General features: G+C 42.5%; 1 protein-coding gene across 1 annotated transcript; it reads left to right on the top strand.

Moving 5' to 3' along the window:
* The first annotated feature begins 1,911 nt into the window (after nt 1-1,911).
* LOC311059764 (E3 ubiquitin-protein ligase TRIM39-like) lies at nt 1,912-16,796 on the top strand. The gene is made up of 3 exons (XM_084077809.1): nt 1,912-2,009; nt 4,219-4,497; nt 14,824-16,796. Exons 2-3 carry the CDS (start codon nt 4,239-4,241, stop codon nt 16,446-16,448), a joined length of 1,884 nt encoding a protein of 627 aa, XP_083933935.1. The 5' UTR covers nt 1,912-2,009; nt 4,219-4,238; the 3' UTR covers nt 16,449-16,796.
* The last annotated feature ends 1,978 nt before the right edge of the window (nt 16,797-18,774 follow it).

Here is an 18,774-nt window from a genome sequence, read left to right as displayed (position 1 = left end):
AGTAATCTAATCTTGATAGAACATCCTCTAAGGAGAGGAAGGGTCTAACTCGTGCAATGTTTCTCAGGTGGTAAAAAGCTATTTTAGTGACATTGCTTATGTGTTTTGCAAAATTGAGGTCGGCGTCGAGGATAACACCCAGGTTTTTCACAGTTGGTTTTACCTGTGCGGACAGATTTCCGAGTGAGTAGCCTAGAGCGACCCAATTCATGCATGCCTGTATGTCGTTCATGAATATACAGTAGTAGGCTACTATTTCCAGACAGCCTGATTGAAGGAAACGTGTCTCTGCACAACCATGGACTTGCGACACAATAATTTTCGGGCTAAAATCGGGTAGTGCGTATACAGGCCTGGAGCTGTGTGTGTATGCGCAAGTGTGTTTGGGTGTGTGTGTAGCAGCTAATCTGCTAATATATAGTGTTGTACAATGAATCATAGCTTCAAACCTTTTCATATCAAGGACCCCAAAATGTATATGTATTTGGCCACCATTGTTGGGCAAGTTACTTTTATATCAAAACAATTACATATGACTTATTTCCTTCATTTTAAAGTAGTTACTTTTACAATTATTATTATTGTCTCCGCCAGGCCGAAAGGCATGGCGAAAGAGTATGTTTTGCACCCTGTCCGTCAACAAAATGCCTCAAATTATGCACGCAGCTTGCGATTTCCTTGAAATTTCACACACACATTCCCACTAGGCCAAGAAAGAAATGCCGCCCTTTTCACATTGGCCTCTTATAGCACCACCAGCAGGTCTAATTTATCAAAACACATTCTTGGAACAAAATGCCTCAAATCATGAATGCAGTGTCCGATTGCTGTGAAAGGCCTAAGAATAAATGGCACCCTTTTCACATTGGCCTATTATAGCGCGACCAGGGGGCCACAATAACGTACCTGACCTGGCGGAGACCTGTGCTCCGAGAAGCACTTTATCTAGTTATTATTATTATTATTATTGGATGGAGGGTTTCCATGGATTATTGCTGTGGAGTGTCATTCAACTTTGAATCACTTTCTCTCAAGTGATGAAAATAATTTTTACTGGTCCAATTCTGTCCTCCTTTGTCTTGATAGCAAACATGTGTCGTCTGTGTTTGATCTTTTTTTGTGCCATTTTTCACTTTGGTCATTTTCACATACTGTAGATTTGAATGGTTTCATTGTCTGACCACATCTTATTCACTCCATTGATCCACTGTCACTCCACGACACATTTTTTAATATTTGTTCTCATACTTAATAATATTTATTCCCGCAACATTCGTCCTTTAACTCCGCCCGCACGGTTGACACAACCCCCACAATATATAGGCTACATCAAAACGTGCGGCTCGGCCGGCACTGCCTTCCCGCGTTACCATGGCGACATAATACGCAAGAAACAATGCCAAAATACCCCCTTAACTTCCAATGGGGGGAAACAGAAACAGCCATAACTCGTTCGCAGCATGCTGCCATCTCAAAATTTGTTTTGTGGACTCAGACCACCAATAGTTAGTATAGTAAAATTAACACTAGGCTACGGATCCATTTGGTTCCATTTATACAAGTTAAATGAACACTAGGCTAGCCTGAATGAATTGGAAAATGCAGTAAAGTCTAAGGTACAAGACCATGTAGCCTACATACTGTATTTTAGAGTGAAGGAACTACTCATCCCATGAACCATTATGTGTGTACCTTTCTAGCGCTTCCAACCCAATGACAGTTTAGCTTGCTTCCCCCTGTCCGTGTGTCTGTGTCTGTCTGTGAAAGCCACAGTTTTTATGCACCACATATAAAGAACAAACTCCTAGACAAATGTATGTCTGCTGCAACTCTCAGTTCATTTAAATCAAAGCGAAAAACCTTTCTGTTTGCTGTTGCCTTTTACTGAGACATGTTATGCCTTTGTTTTTTAGGGGGGAGGTGCAAAGAACAGCTGGTGGAAGCTGAATGCTGGATCTGCTGACTCACAGTTTCTGATTTACATCATCCAACAGCATTGCTCAAAGCTGGTAACCTTCTCTTTAAACTCATTGTGCGTCATTTCCAGAGCTCTGTTGAAACATAGGCCAGTCCAGTGTCGCAATTCATGCAATCCACATCATCTCCTGTTGCACAGCCAGCGAAGATGATTTATGTTCGACTTTGCTGGTTGGATGGAAGCCCAGATCGCTTTACCTTTCTCGGAAGAGAAAGGGGCAGTGATACTGTGTATCTCTGAATGATACACAGTACGATAGCACTGCCTCTCAAAGGACAACTTTGTTTTTTACAGCAAGGGTTACAACTTGTATTAGTTTGTAATGATAATAATTAAAAGATGAGGTAATTGGTAAAAATCTAAAACAAGGCAGAAATGCCACCCTACATTTTTCAAATCAGCCTCATGGTGGCGCTGAAACAGGCAGGTTCATGTTTTGTCCTTTAACTCTTGAACTTTAGGTCATACAATCAACATATTTTTTTCCCTGGATTCTGTGGAATTTCTTCCCTGGCCTAGTGGGCATGTGCGTTCAAAGTTTTACGGCAATCGGACGCTGCGTTCATGATTTGAGGCATTTTGTACAGAACGGGCCATTCCTGCAAACTTTGAAAGCCAATCTTAGCCAATAAGGATGGAATATGAAAATTCTGACAGATCTGTCTTGATCACATGACTATAGAGATCATTTGTACCAATTTGTGTGATGTTAGGACAAAATGTGTAGGAGTAATGTACAGACATCCCACCCTGTAGAAAATCATTTGCGGGACGTGCACGCAAAGCACGTGCATGTGAAAATGTTCGTACTTTTTTGGTACTTTTTTGTAATTCTTATTTTTGCCTGACTTTACCATCTCTATTAAACCAATATAAATCTACCTTTATTTCAGTTTTAATTTGTTTTTTCTTTAATTATACATTTCTTTTATGTTATTTAATTCTTATTTTTGCCTGATTTTACCATCTCTATTTGACCAATATAAATCTACAGTACAAGCACATAAATAGATCTTTATCTATCTCTCCCAAGTAGCATCTCTTATTTGACCAATATAGGCTACACTGAATCAGTTATCTTAAAAACTAACAAATCTACAAGCACTTAAACAGATCTACATACACTTCACTTTAAACTCTTTCAGCATGGAGTATTAGTTATTTGGGCATCATTAGTGCAGCTATTAAAGCCATGAGCAGATTCCAATTTCACTAGGCTATTTGAATGCATTCGCCACACGTTTTTTAGCTTTGATCTCTCTCATCAAAATTGATGTAGATAATAAATTGGCAACAGCAGCTGCAGCTTCGCTGTGCTTTTTTTTTGCAAACTGTTGATAAAGTATTCAATCAAAGCTACAAAGAGGACATAAGTGTTTTAGCTGAGCGTCATCAACAATGCTGCCAGCTTAACATACCTCGACGTGCCTTTTGCAGTCATTAAGGCCTCCGTGAGCTGAGCAATTGAGAAGTCACTGTTACATACAGTGCAAGTGTCATTATTTTAGACACGGGTAACTCCTTGAGTACTCTGTACAGTATATATTTTTTTCTGTCCGTCTCTGCATCTGAGACCAGTGGTTGGTCACTTTTTGACGCCCACTCCTCCCACAGCGAATGACATTAATTAATTTTGTCAGATTGACAGTTCAGCAACGAATGAGAACAAATAAGAGGTAAAAAAAAAAAAAGCATTGCAGGTTGCAGATCCGGTCTGTGTGTGCCTCATGTGTGCAAACCGAGACAGTAGGCCGACTCTAGACCGGATCTGAGCAATGAGAAGTGAATAGGAACCGTTCTCTTTATGGTCGCTAGCGGGTGTCCGGGAGCGGACGCTAATTCACAAAAGAAATTGGCCTCCTGGTGGCACTTTAACAGGCCAAAAAATTTGGGGGGCAGAGGTTCTGATCTGACCTCCATGCCTTCGGCCTTGCGGAGACAAAAATAGCCGGCTTATTGGGTAAAATATTTTTCATTTTTAACAATTACCTGAATGCCCCCACCCACCAGTAGTTAAAAATTGCAGAAACGATAGAAAGTAATACATGTTAACACTCATATTTTAATTATTATCATTACAAACTAATAAAAGAACCCTTGTTGTAAAAAAATAATAATTGTTCTTTCAATTTTTTAAATTATATGACATACAATGGTAAGATGTTTCTGTAATGTATCTAAATCATGTTTTGTATTTTTCCAAGTGTAAAAAAAAAAGCTAAAACATTTTCCCTTTTCAGCATCGTGGCCATTTGCAAAAATGGCAAAACAAGACATAATTGACGCTCTGGAGGATTTAACAATTGAAGACTTCGCGTCGTTCCGGTGGTATCTGGGGGAGGATAGAAAAATCACACAGTCCAAACTGGAGAAAACCGGACAGGACCGCAGGAAGACGGTGGACTGCATGGTGCAGACCTTCACTGAAGAAGCTGCGAAGATCACAGTGGATATCCTGAAGAAGATATCCAGGAATGATCTGGCAGATAAGCTTCAAATAGCTTGTTCAAGACCCAAAGGTAAGGAAAACAAGAATTAATTGGATAACATATCCAATGCAAGTGTGGGTGTGTTCAGTGTTGTAGTGTTAGAAGCGGGGGAGCATACATGCATGCGCAGTCACGTGCACGTGCATTTTCGTGCATGTGCGTGAAATGTGCGGACACGCATACACTATAAAAACATGCAGATGTAATGCAGAAACATTGTGACAAATAAGTGCATGGCAAAGGGTGTATTTTTGCCTAGCAAAAGCCTTTGTGTTGGATGTGAATAATTTATAGTAGTTACAACTACAACTTATAATTTATCTGACGCTTGCTCCAGTCTAATTGCCCACTCTACAATCATCAGCAGTACTCTAGATGAACCTTGGATTGTTATTCTAGTTATTAATAAGGTTACAATACAGCAGGATATTATTGCATGTCTTCCATACACAGCCATATGAACACTCATTGGCCGCGTTTCCCAAAGAGATGCTGAATAGGGACTTACGTGCGATCCTTACGAAGGGTCGTTCGTCAAACAGTTTAATTATTGCAAATTAAATAAATATTAGTGCAAGAAATGAAAACAAATAAAATGAAAACAAATTGAATATCCTAACGCAGTGCTTCGCAAACTTTTTCATGCCAGGGACCCCAAAATTGTATTGTATTTGGCTACGGACCCCCATCTCAAAATATTTGGTTCCAGGGACCCCCAGAAGCAAGGATTTGAGTTAAGGCAGGTACACACTGCAGGATATTTGGTCCGGTTATGCTGTCCGCGACTTTTTTTGGTGCTCGCCGACAAAACCTCCCGATCTGACCCAGACTGGCCTTTGATCGGTGAGACAATGCTCGCTGTGCGTGAAAGGCTCTGCGAGACGATCTGGCCGCGATCATCCGCTCTGCGATGGCTTTCCAACCGTTTTCAAATATCTACCTCGTTAGATATTCAGCTGTCCCAGACTGAAAATCATACAATGTGAAAGGGTCCGAGATAAGTCTGCGAGCAGATCAGCGCCACAGCCAGTGAGAGCACATTACAGCAGCCACCGTGGCTAGGAGAGGATCAATGGACCTGACCAAGCAGCAACAAACAGACCCTCCCCCGCAATATTACCGTCCAGTCCTGTTTTAAAGAGGTGGTGCCATGGTTTTGCACTTTTTCTGTTTTTCATGTGTCTATGAGGTTGATAGAACTTCATTAAGCCCCCTGGTGGTGTTTTATGGTGTTTTATGTCTTCTCTGACTATTTGGAGTTTCTTCCTGGAGGCTGAAACCTTGAGGGTCAAACGTGCCAATAGAAACACAGCGCTTTAGTGACATAGTAAAAACTTACCCTCCCCCTCATTATCATAACACAACAGGTGTGGGCATGAGGAGGAGGAGGGACTAGGACAGGTGGGTGGGAGGAGGTGCTAAGGTGAGAACCAGGTATACTTAATGAACTGGAGGCGTGTCCACATACAAAACATAATTTTAACATTTTTTAACAACTTTTTTAAAAAGAATCTTCCTCCTAGTATAACCATAATACCTGATGATTATGTTTTAGGGGGGGAAGAAATCACTGAAAATAACGGCACCCCGTCTTTAAGTTAAACATTATAAAACTGAATGAGAGAGAGAGCGTGAGCTGTGTGTGTGTGTGTGTGTGTGTGTGTGTGTGTGTGTGTGTGTGTGTGTGTGTGTGTGTGTGTGTGTGTGTGTGTGTGTGTGTGTGTGTGTGTGTGTGTGAGCAGCGTGTCTGTCACAGTCTAACCTTGCATGCCTTTTTTGTTTGTTGTTGCCAGATTTTGCTAGAGAAATAAGCAACCAGATCTATGAAAACAAGCCCAACAAAAGCGACTATAGGGCTGTTGGCAGAGCAACACTACAGCGATCTGCATGTGTACCACAATACTTCAATGAAATAATACAGACGGAGGAACAAGGAGGACACGGAGACATCAGGCATCATCTCAACCCATTTCACTTTGAACTGGGTGTGTTTATTAAGTCAGTCATTATATACACGTCAGGCTAACAAGCACTTCCGGTTGAGCACTTCAAAATAAGAGTACACACAATGGAGAGCATATGTCAACACCCCCACTTGATCTCACATTGGATAGATTTTTTTTCAATGAAAATAAAAATACAATAAATCAAACTTAAATACAATAATCCACTTCAAAACGTGTACAGTATGTTACTCTCCAAACATAAATCTTTCAAAACTTTTCAACTGGTTTGGTCATAACATCAGCCACCATGTGTTCTGTAAGACAATACTCGAGAACCATTTCCCCATCATTAACAGTTGACCTTACAAAATGATATTTTATGTCAACGTGCTTTGACCTTTGTCTCGTTGTACCTTGATTGTCCTCATACATTTTTGGCTGCATGTAATGAAATCCATCAATACCTCGTAACAGTTGAACCAAATACAAACACTCTTGTAGGGTTGCTGCTAAAGCCATGTACTCTGCTTCACAAGTAGAGAGTGCTACAGCTGGTTGCTTTTTAGATCTCCACAAAATCAAAGGACCATCTTGGTTTAAGCTGACACAATAACCGCTAGTGCTACGTCTGTCACTTGCATCTTCTGCCCAGTTTGCATCACTGAATGCTTGCAATCCTAGTTGCTCGTCACTCTTTCTGTAGCATAACTGCTTATCAATGGTGCCCTTCAGATATCTAAGTACATGTTTTACAGTGGTCCACTGTTCTTCTGTTGGCTCAGAAAAGTATTGTGAAAGTTTACCAACTACAAAACTCAGATCTGGCCTGGTACATGTGGTCAGGTAGATTAGGCTGCCTACAGCCTCTCTGTACTTCCTGACATCACCCATTACCTCGATATTATCAGAGTAGTTAAGTTTTGCCTCACAAGGTGTCACTCTTGGCTTGCAATCTTGCATGTCAAACCCGGCAAGTATTTTCTCAATATACTTTTTCTATGACATCTTTACACAGTGGTCACTTTGTTCAAAATCAATACCAAGAAAATGTTTCAATTTTCCCAAGTCTTTCATTCTGAACTTGGCTGTGAGCATCTCTTTGACATCTGTCATCACATTTTCATTACTGGTTGCAATAATGATATCATCAACCCAAAACAAAATGAACACTTTTGGTTCTCCATTTCCCTTGTGTAAACACAATGATCTGCTGGGTTTTGAATAAACAGATTTTCAGTCAAACAATCATGCAACATCCTGTTCCAATTTCTACCCGATTGTTTTAAACCATACAGAGATTTCTTCAATTTACACACCAGCATGTCACCATTTTCAGATGCAACTTCATAACCCTCTGGTTGTTTCATGTAAATCTCGAAATCTATTGGAGCATGTAGGTAGGCTGTTTTGACATCCATCTGATGTAAAATCAGATTCTCTTGGGCTGCTTTTTGCATTAACACTCTTACACTTGTAAGGTTAGCAGTAGGGGAAAAGGTCTCATCATAATCTACACCAAGCTTTTGGTTGTACCCTTTGGCTACATAACGTGCCTTGAATTTGTCAGATCCATCTACATTGGTTTTTAAAGCATACACCCATCTACCCCCCCACTGCTTTCTTGGCAGTATGGTTAGGGTAAATGTATCGTTTTCACTCAGTGATGCCATTTCCTCATCCATTGCACTAGACCATTCTTTTGAGTTAGGCGATGTTACAGCTTCCCCGAATGTAAGGGGTACATTAGACATTAATCTGTAACAGTGGTCTACATTCATCTGAACCTGGTCTTCACTTTCATTAGTTACATAATCTCTCAAATAGGCTGGTTTCATCCTCACTCTAGATGGGTAACGTTCAGGCTGATGTTTAGCCTCATCTGTCTGTACCTGGCTCTCCTGAGGTGTAGCTACAACAGGCTCGTGAACCTGCTCTTGAACCTGTTCTGGTGGTAGGAGTGGGTGATTTTTACTAGACTCATTAGCCCATCTCGGTACCTCGAAAACATCATCATCAACTGACCGGTCTGTCTGTGTCTGTCGCTCTGCAATGGATGGGGTCACACACTTAATCAACCTGTGCTTTTGCACTTCACCACTGTTAATAATAATAAACTTTATTTATATAGCACCTTTCATGACATAAATGCAGCTCAAAGTGCTTTACAGGGAGAAATACAGAAATGGTACACAAACCAACAATAAAGCAAAAGAATATATATATATATATATATATACATATATATATAATAATAAAAATATACATGAAAACATCAAAGCAGTTTAACGGAGGCATAAAAATAAGGTACAGTGTCATAGAAAAAGATCAACTAAAAGCAAGAGTGAAGAGGTAAGTCTTGAGCTGTGCTTTAAAGCTATCCACGGAGGGGGCCTGTCTTAGATATAATGGGAGTTTATTCCAAGCAGTCGGCCCATAGAAGCAAAATGCTGCTTCACCGTGTTTTTTATATGACATTTTAGGTACCTCGAGTCGGCCAGCACTAGAGGACCTGAGTGGGCGATTTGGAACATGTCTAGGCAGGAGGTCCTTGAGGTAGGAAGGTGCCAGACCATTAAGAGCTTTATAAACAAGTAAAAGAATTTTAAAATCAATCCTAAAAACAACTGGGAGCCAGTGTAGTGATGCTAAGACTGGGGTGATATGTTCCCTCATCTTAGTTTTAGTTAAAACTCTGGCTGCCGCATTTTGGACGAGTTGTAGTCTGTCGGTTGTTTTCTTTGGCAGGCCAGAAAAAAGTCCGTTACAATAATCAAGTCGAGAGAAGACAAAAGCGTGGATTAACGTCTTTGCATCGTCCAGTGACAGATAGGGTCTAATTCGAGCAATATTTCTCAGGTGAAAGAAAGCAATCTTGATGACATGACTAATGTGTGCATTAAAGTTTAATTCAGAGTCAATAAAAACGCCCAGGTTCTTAACTGTAGTGCTACTTTCTATGGTCAAATTGCCGAGTCTACTTGTAATTGATTCTCTCTGCTCATTAGAGCCAATTATGAGAACCTCTGTTTTGTCCTCGTTAAGCTTGAGAAAGTTCTCACTCATCCAGGATGTAATGCTGGACAGACAGGTCAGTAGTGGGTCTAGAGCACTAGGGTCATCTGGAGCCACAGAGAGATAAAGCTGGGTATCGTCAGCATAGAAGTGGTAGTTCACTCCGTGTTTGGTGATAAGTTCTCCCAGCGGCAATACGTACAGGGAAAACAGTAACGGACCTAGAATTGAGCCCTGTGGAATGCCAGAGCAGATGTTGTGCTTGTCCGAATCAAAATCGTCTAGGTTGATGAAAAAGCTTCTGCCTATTAGGTACGATTTAAACCAAGATAGGGCCGTACCTGACAAACCTATCCAGTGCTCCAGACGCTGTATTAAGATGGTGTGATCGATTGTGTCGAATGCGGCTGTTAGGTCAAGGAGCAGGAGGACGGATACGTTTTTTTTGTTGGGATAGTAAACCAAATAGGCTGGGCTATTTTTGTCATAACCAACAAAAATCCCTTTGTCACACCTTGCATCAAGCTTCTTATTCTCCTGTTTGTAGGCATAACACTTTGACCCAAACTTATGCATTCTAGACAGATTTGGTCGTTTTCATGTCAGCATAAAATAGTTTTGTGCGGTTGCTAAAGCACCGGTTTCTAATAATAGCAGCTGTCTGTACTGCGTAGGTCCATAGCCCTTTTGGTAACTGGCTTTCTATTAACATACACCTTGCCATGTCAAATAAGGTACGCCAGTTTCTCTCTGCTGTGCCATTCTGATGTGGCGAATATGGAGCAGAAGTCTCATGTTTGATACCATTTCTGCTGAGTAATGACTGGTAGTTATTACCCATGAACTCTAACGCATTGTCAGACCTGATGCGTTTAACCTTCCCATAAGGGGCTGTATCTGCAAGAAATTTCACAGTAGCTTATACAGCATCACTTTTGTTTTTTAGAAAGTACACAAATACTGCACTCGAATAATCATCAGTGAATGATATTGCATATTTATGGCCATCTTTAGATGCTGGGTCTACTGGCCCTGCCAAATCAGTGTGTACCAATTCTAGAGCTGCTTTGGCTCTGACATCTTGCTCCCTGCTCCTAGTTTGAACAAACTTCCCTTCCGTGCATACATCACATTGCAAAACAGATTTGTCATTTTTATCATTGATTGTCATTCCTTCGACAACACTTGGTAGTTTTTCAATATCACCATAATTGCAATGACCTAGGATCTCATGCCATGTCTGCATATTGTAACACGCATTACACTGGTCATCATCACAATCATTGTTCACTGTGTTCAAATAGTACAGTCTGTTGTACACATGGATGTTGAATACCATCTCTGTACTTCAGAACATTTTTACCTTTCGTGAAGATGACAGTGGCACCTCTGGTGGTTGCTGCTTGCACAGACAAGATATGTGGATCTGTGTCAAGGTGGTTGTGTGGTGTTGCCCCCTGCTGTCGATCAGGATAACTCCATTGCATCTCGTACCGTCAGCCAACTCCATGCAGTGTGTCTTTGACTGGAATCTGTCGTCGAACGTCGTGAACTTTGTGATGTCTGTGATGATGTGGGAAGTCGCTCCCGTGTCGACCATCAGACCTGTCTGCTTGACACGACGTCCTTGCTGAATCCCGGCATCACAGTCATCACTCACTCGGAATGAATACTCGCTACCGCCGTCCTCCTCCGACACTCTCTGCACGTCATCTCGCCGTTGCGGTCTCCTTCTGCAGGCTGCGTAACGGTGTGTGGAACTCCGACAGTGGTTACACCACTGCTGCTCGCGACGTATTTTAGCTAGGTGCCCCCTCACGCCGCATCTGTAGCACACCACATCACTGCTCCCAGCTCCTCGCCGGTCACCTGCACTCGTCCGTTGTACAGTCGGTTGCACCTGGGTCCTCCTTACGTTGTCGCCCGATGCTGCTGCTCTGCACATCTTCTCAGTGTCCTCGAAACTCCTGAGCTTAGTCTTAAACTCGGAAAAGAGCACTGGCTCCTCACTTTGTGATACATGTATTGCAAATGGTTTGAAAGTTTCTGGGAGTCCCTTCAAAACCATTGCCACCAATAGTCCATCACTCAGTATCTCTCCCGCATTTCTCAAGGCTGTTATAGCCGTCTCGGCACGGATCACATAGTCTGTCACACTTTCACTGGAGGACTTCTGTAGTGAAGTCAGTTCTCTCAGGATTCTGAGTGACTTGCGTCCATCATCAGCTGCTTCTCGCATAACCAGCGATAAGCTCTTGTCGTCCAAAAACTGGATCAACTCGGCGTATGCCAAGGCATTTTTATCCTCGTCAGGCATGTCTTCACCGGCATCACCGGCATCACCATCACCCTCTTCATTCTCTTCGAGGGGCGGCTCGGGATCATTTAGAATCGTATTCTTTAATCCTTGTAGCAATAAATGGGCCAAGAACTTCGTCTCCCAAATCTCATATCTCTGCTCGTCTCCGTCAAAGCACAGCCTGGCCCAGCGACTACTGGAGTCCCCCCGCATGGCCATGCTGTTATCCTGTTAGCTTTAGCACGCCAACAAACCTTTCACCTCGGAAATAAATGTGGTCACTCTGGGCCCATAACCTGTTGGCAGAGCAACACTACAGCGATCTGCATGTGTACCACAATACTTCAGTGAAATAATACAGACGGAGGAACAAGGAGGACAAGGAGACATCAGGCATCATCTCAACCCATTTCACTTTGAACTGGGTGTGTTTATTAAGTCAGTCATTATATACACGTCAGGCTAACAAGCACTTTCGGTTGAGCACTTCAAAATAAGAGTACATACAATGGAGAGCATATGTCAACAAGGGCAGGCCACATCAGCACTTTAACCCTATATACAAATACATTGCATATTTTAAACATATTTTAAATATATATACATCTTTTTTTTTCTTTCTACAAGCTCACAACGCATCGCAGCTATTTTCAAAGAAAAATCTTGAGAAAATTGTGGAATATTTTCCAAATCCACACAGATCTTGTATGGGGGTCTATGGCACAACATATCTTCAGAAGGGGGGAGGTCTGCGGACAAATATTAATTTCGGGGTCCTTGCCATGAAAATGTTTGTGAACAACTGGCTCAAACAACATTTGGAAACAAGACCAAATAAGCAACTACACTTTCAAGCAACAGAAAAACAATCCCAAATTCGCTTATAATAAGCGGACATGGCAACGCTGACTGCTTCTGACGAGAGAGAGAGAGAGAAAGAGAGGGGGAGAGAGACAGGGGAGGGAGGGAGAGGGAGATATATCACGGGAGACGTCGATTAAAATGTATTGGAATAAAACCAAATACATGTATGTATTGGGTCTGACTCTGGACAGCATCCTAGTGAACTATCCTACAGTGTGTAATCCCTGGTCGGGGATCAATCTATAGGGTGAAAACCACAACGATTCATGACAGCCGATTTCAAGAAATAAACTCCTGTAGTGTGAAATGCTTAACGATCAGACGACCCCCGACCACTTTAAAAGTCCTACAATGTGTACCTGCCCTTACAAAGGTTTGCTTTAAAATATATAGTATATTCAACGATTTGCACAAATGTTCAAGATTTTTCAAAAATAGCAGATCTACAAGCATGTAGATCCCTCCCAAAGACTGCTAGGGGGAAGTCACTTTCAGTTTCATTTCAGATCGCACACACACACACACACACACACACACACACACACACACACACACACACAGCTGGTGTTAATTATCTAGCGTTGCCCAGGCGCTGGTGAAGCTTCTAATGTTACACTCTCGGACATGGGGATTCTAGTTTGGTTAATTGAAGATGCCAACAGCAAGGTTATTCCTTCCTCACTAGTTGAGTTGAGATGTGCTGTCGTGTGTGTGTGAGGGGACGGGATAGGTGCGGGGGGAATGTCAACGGGGCTGTGAGAGAAGCAGCCAGGAGCTCTGCCTCTGTCACTGTCTCTAGCTGAAATGGCCTTTCTCTGTCTCTCCGCTCTCTGACGTTGAATTGTGGGCGTTCACTCCCTCTTTATCTTTATAGGTGGGCGGGGCTAAGGTCGCATTCTTTGAATTTTTTTGAAACTCTCTGTAGGAGTGGGCACATGACCCACTCAAAAATGCACAGATAACAGTTAAGATGGTGGTCACGCCCTATAGAAAACATTACCATGGTGTTGTAATCTTACTTGTAATCTTTTTTTCGATCAGTGCCCACTTGAAACTCTCTCGAAAGCGTTCGTGGCCCACTCATCTGACCACTGCTGTGTTAAGTGGTCAGATGGGTGGGCCGCGTGCATTTTCAGAGCATGTTTATTTTAATGATCGATCAATCGATTGTGTTCCGACTTGGATCAATGGAACTAACGTAGTAAGTTCCGTTTTATCTGTATCACAATAAAAACTCATCTTTCAAGGTTTTAAAGAAAAAATACCATTACGTATTATTATTTCTATATCAATTTATATTATCAATACAATTTTAGTGTTTCGCAAATTATTTGCAGACACACTTGCAATATTCTGATGACCTATCACCATAGGTTGAGAATTGGTGCTATAGAATACATTGCCATGGTGTTGTAATCTTACAAGAAACATACAGTAGTATTGTGGGTCATTTTGATATTGTTTGTTGCTGTCAGGCAGAAACCTCTTATATCCATATTATAACTTTTTGTGTTTTTTAAATAAATTAATGCCCTACTTGATCATACTACAGAGTCACACAAAAGCATCAAAAGTAGCAGATACACAAGAAATGCGACGCTAGGTGACGCGTTTTGAGCTTGTAGATCTGTTACTTTTGCTACTTTTGAATTTGAATCCTGAAAAGTAATTGTTTTGGACGTACTGTATGAGGTTTCCACCCAACAGAGATGATATGCATGTTCTGTCTCTTCCAAGCATTATTTTGTTTTCTTCACAACCTCAAAGTCATTGTCTGTAGCATCAGTTGCTTCCTCTCACAAATGATTGGTCAAATTAGACCCAGAAAACCCCCCCTCTACTTACCAGCTCTCAACACTGACCCAATCTCAACAGTGTATTTATTATTAACTTTATAGGGAATTAACATATTTATAAACAAAGCTTTGTACATTATAATGAATTGCATGTTTTAACATTACAGCATTGCAATAAAAATATACAGTAAAATATAAACAAAAAATAGTTGTGGCTGTTGTTGGAAACAGAGAGAGAAGAAGAATAAGAAAAAATATAATATATGTTTGTAATCTTTGGAAAGTTTATTTCTCTGATGTCATGTCACAACATAGAACAAATGTTACTGTACAGTATAATTTCTGTCAGTCACACCATGTGAGCTTTTGTCATGTTTGGTCCAAAATTCTGAAAACATGTTTTCGTTGACCCACTGCTCTACTTCCCTATTTCTTGCAGCAGCCATGGTGAAGGCCAAGTTTGAAGACAATTGCAGTGTCTGTCTGGAAGTCTTCATCCAGCCCGTCTCTCTTCCTTGTGGACACAGCTTCTGCAATGTCTGTATCACCAAGTACTGGGACGACATTGAAGTCTACCAGTGTCCAATTCCAGAGTGTACATTTACATTGGACAGCAGACCTGAACTTCATGTCAGTTGTTTAATCTCTGGACGAAAACCAGAACAGCCCACTGTGTCAGCCAAAGTGTTCTGTGATATGTGCAGCAACAGCCAGGTGGAGGCTGTCAAATCCTGTATAGATTGTAACATGTCCTACTGTGAGACATGCCTGGAGCCACACCACAGGGTCCCAGTCTGGAAGACACACCAACTGGTCAGCCCTGTGAGCAACTTGGAGGACAGAATGTGCAAGAAGCACAACAAGATATTGGAGTTCTTCTGCAGGGTTGATAAGAGGTGCATTTGTAGAGAGTGTTCATACCCGAACCACAAGAACCATACCGTGGTCAAATCCGAAGACGAGTGTAAGAAGAGAAGGAGGCAGATGGGAGACGAAAGGAAACACCTGGACAAGCTTATCCGGGAGAGGAAACAGAAGATGAAGGAGCTCAACCGCTCTGAAAAAAGCAACAAGGAAGAGGCAGATAAAGAAAAGAAAGATTGTAACGAGGCCTACACCGCTCTGGTGGAATCCATTCGGAAGAATCAGGCAGATGTCATCGCGGTGATCGAGAGGAAGCAGAGGGAGGTAGAGGAGGTCTTACAAGGCTTCATCGAAGAACTGGATGAAGAGCTCGATGATCTCCTGAGGAGGAGAAAAGAGATAGAGGAGCTATTGAGCACTGACGACCGACTCTATGCCCTCCTTCTCAACAACGAGGCCCTCTGCACTAGTCCAACAACCACTAAGGACTGGTCTCCAGTCGGCATCAACAGTGAGATCCATGTGGGGATGGCGAGTGCACCTTTAGCTGAAATGGAGAAGCACCTGAACACAGAGATGGAGATGCTGTTCAAAGACATGGAGATGGTCAATCATGATCTGGTCGACAACCTGGAGAGGATCCAGCAATTGTGTGCGGTTGACGTTCTGCTGGATCCTGACACGGCAAACCCCTATCTCGTCCTCTCCAAAGATGGAACAGAAGTGAGAGCTGGAAAAAAGAAACATCGTGTGATGATAAATCCAACAAGATTTGATGCAACATTAAATGTCCTTGGGAGACAGGGCTTCTCCTCAGGGAGATTCTACTATGAAGTTGAGGTCAAAGGGAAGATTGGATGGACATTAGGAGTGGCCAAAGAGTCTGTTGATAGGAATGGAACCACTGTACACATACAGGATGGATACTGGACCATAGGCCTAGTTGAAGGGAAATACAAATCTTCAGATAACACTGATGTCCCCATCTCACATGGAAGGATGCCAGTGAAGATTGGTGTGTTTGTGAGTCATACAAAAGGTAAAGTGTCCTTTTACGACGTCGAGGGCAGGGCTATTATCTATTCCTTCACTGGCTGCAGCTTCACAGAGAAGATCTATCCAGTATTCAATCCCTGTGCGAACCACCGTGGCATAAACTGTCGTCCTCTGATCATCACACCTGTCGTGTCCAACTTTTAGACAAAAAGACAAGAGAATGATAACTGGTCACCTCAGCACCCCATTATCATCAATAACCAAACCGTTGAAATAGTTGACAGCTCTAGTTGAAGCATCTTGGAGTGACACTGGACACTAGACCAATGATACCCCAGAAAGACTATATTATTCTCACGCGGTTACCTCCTGCAAGGTAAACCTCCTGCGAGGTTAACATCCTTGGTGACTGTAAATGTAAATATTGTGTACATTTTTGTATGCTATGTTGATGAATTGAATACACTGGACCACAATGGAATAAAGTCCCCAGGACTTTTATTTTATCACTACATCCGACCTGTCCTCCATAACATCCGGAAAGAAAACCTCCACCTGCCAATCCCCCACCCTAGTTACGGTCTGCCTCCCCTCTCTCTCTCTCCATTCTTCATTAACATTATAAACTCCTCCCTGTCCACTGGTCTCATCCCATCTGCCCTAAAACTGTCTGCTGTCACCCCCATTCTCAAAAAAAATGGACTTGACCCGACACCCCCAACAACTACCGGCCCATCTCCAATCTCCCCTTCATCTCCAAAATCCTGGAAAGAGCAGTCGCCTCCCAACTCAAATCCCACCTCGACTCCAATAACCTCTATGAAACATTCCAATCCGGTTCTGCACAGAACACAGCACAGAAACGGCTCTTCACAAATAAAGTCACCAATTCTTGGCTGACTCTGGTTCCCTCTCCATCCTCATCCTCTATGATCTCTCCGCTGCTTTTGACACCATCAATCACTCCACCCTCATCTCACGCCTTCAGCCTTCCCTTGGAATAACTAACACTGCCCTCTCCTGGTTAAAATCATACCTCTCCGACCGACACCAGTTCATCTCAATCAACAACTGCCAGTCCTCCACTGCCCCAGTCACCCACGGTGTCCCCTAGGGCTCAGTGCTTGGTCCCCTGCTCTTCATCATTTACATACTACCACTTGGACAGATCCTCCGTCACCACAAACTCTAGTTCCATTGCTATGCTGACCATACACAACTTTACCTCTCCACCAAGGCTGTCCCCGCTGCCACCCGCTCTCCTGCCTCACAGACATTAAAACATGGATGCAAAAGAACTTCTTCAAACTCAACTGCAATAAATCGGAAATCTTAATCCTTGACTCCCTCACCCGCTCCACCCAGAACTTAACGCTCAATATCGACCGCTCCTCTGTGACAACCTCCACCTGCGTCCGTAAGCTCTTGGTCATTTTCAATTCCACCCTCTCATTCCTCAGACCAGATCTGATAGGTTAAGTTAATCAGCTTGTGAAATGATTTTGTATAAGACATATTTTATTGGCTTAACTTTAACAGCCATGTTAGAAAGCCACCAGGATTTGCCAGACGCACACAGTGTGCAGCCAGAACTTGAAATGTTATTTGTCTTGACGCTGGTCTCGTACGCCGGCCGCCTGGAGTTATGACCATACTGTGACAGGGTGGAAAACGGGACATTCTTATTATTTTTTGTTATTTAATTGATGCACTGTATTCATCATCTTAACACCCCTTTTAACCTTGATTGTGATGATGCACTGTGTATTTATGAATGGACAATGTTTTCCCCCCGGTCCCCGAGCCACTTGGTATGTTCCAAACTGACAATGACAGCAAACAGCTGTAAGATTGACTGACGCAAGGGCGCGGTCACCAGCAGCCAACCACGACGGAGAAGGGCGCGCCAACCCCTGAGCAATGAGTAGGCCCGCTCAGTTCAAAAAGGTAGAGGAGAGAGAAGGATGCAGAACGGGGAGTGCGTGAACGGACCGGTGCGACGCAGAAGGCAGAGTGTAGCCGAGGAAAAGGCAGGAAAGACGGGAGAGCGCGTGCTGCCAGGCATTGAAGGCCACGAGCAAACTTTTGGCAGACGGCTCCATTGTTATATCGACCCGTGAGAGACCGACGGGTCGATATAATTTAATCCAAACCTAAGTGGCGTAGTTTGCAAGGTTAATTACTTTATTACATTGGTATACGCAACAATTACGCACCCCGCACTTTATTGTGCAATTGATATTTTATTGTTGTTAAAACCATTTGTGAATAAGTTGAAGGGTGTCATTATTCCACCAGTAAATTGACACAGTTAAATGTGACTCAGTCGGCAGTAGCTCACAATACCATATCGTTGATAACTGCGGATTGTTTGGATTCCGGACCCTCCAATCTACCGAGGTGCTCTGTAGTGATGCATACATCTCTAACACAATATACTGCTCAGTTTGAACCGATTTTAGTCATTTTTAGTTTACTTAAGTATTGACAGTAACAAGGGGTTACATTTCTGAAAAATACACATCTACAT

The sequence above is a fragment of the Gymnoscopelus microlampas genome (assembly GCF_963454915.1).
Source record: "Gymnoscopelus microlampas genome assembly, chromosome: 14".
NCBI classification, from domain to species: domain Eukaryota; kingdom Metazoa; phylum Chordata; class Actinopteri; order Myctophiformes; family Myctophidae; genus Gymnoscopelus; species Gymnoscopelus microlampas.
The sequence above is the reverse complement of the archived record's forward strand: the minus strand, read 5'-3'. Positions and strand labels throughout refer to the sequence as shown.

Coding starts and splice junctions, on each gene's coding strand:
- LOC311059764 (XM_084077809.1), top strand. CDS start 4,239: ATGGCAAAACAAGACATAATTGACGCTCTGGAGGATTTAACAATTGAA. Junction 4,498..14,823: donor AGCTTGTTCAAGACCCAAAG/GTAAGGAAAACA, acceptor TATTTCTTGCAG/CAGCCATGGTGAAGGCCAAG.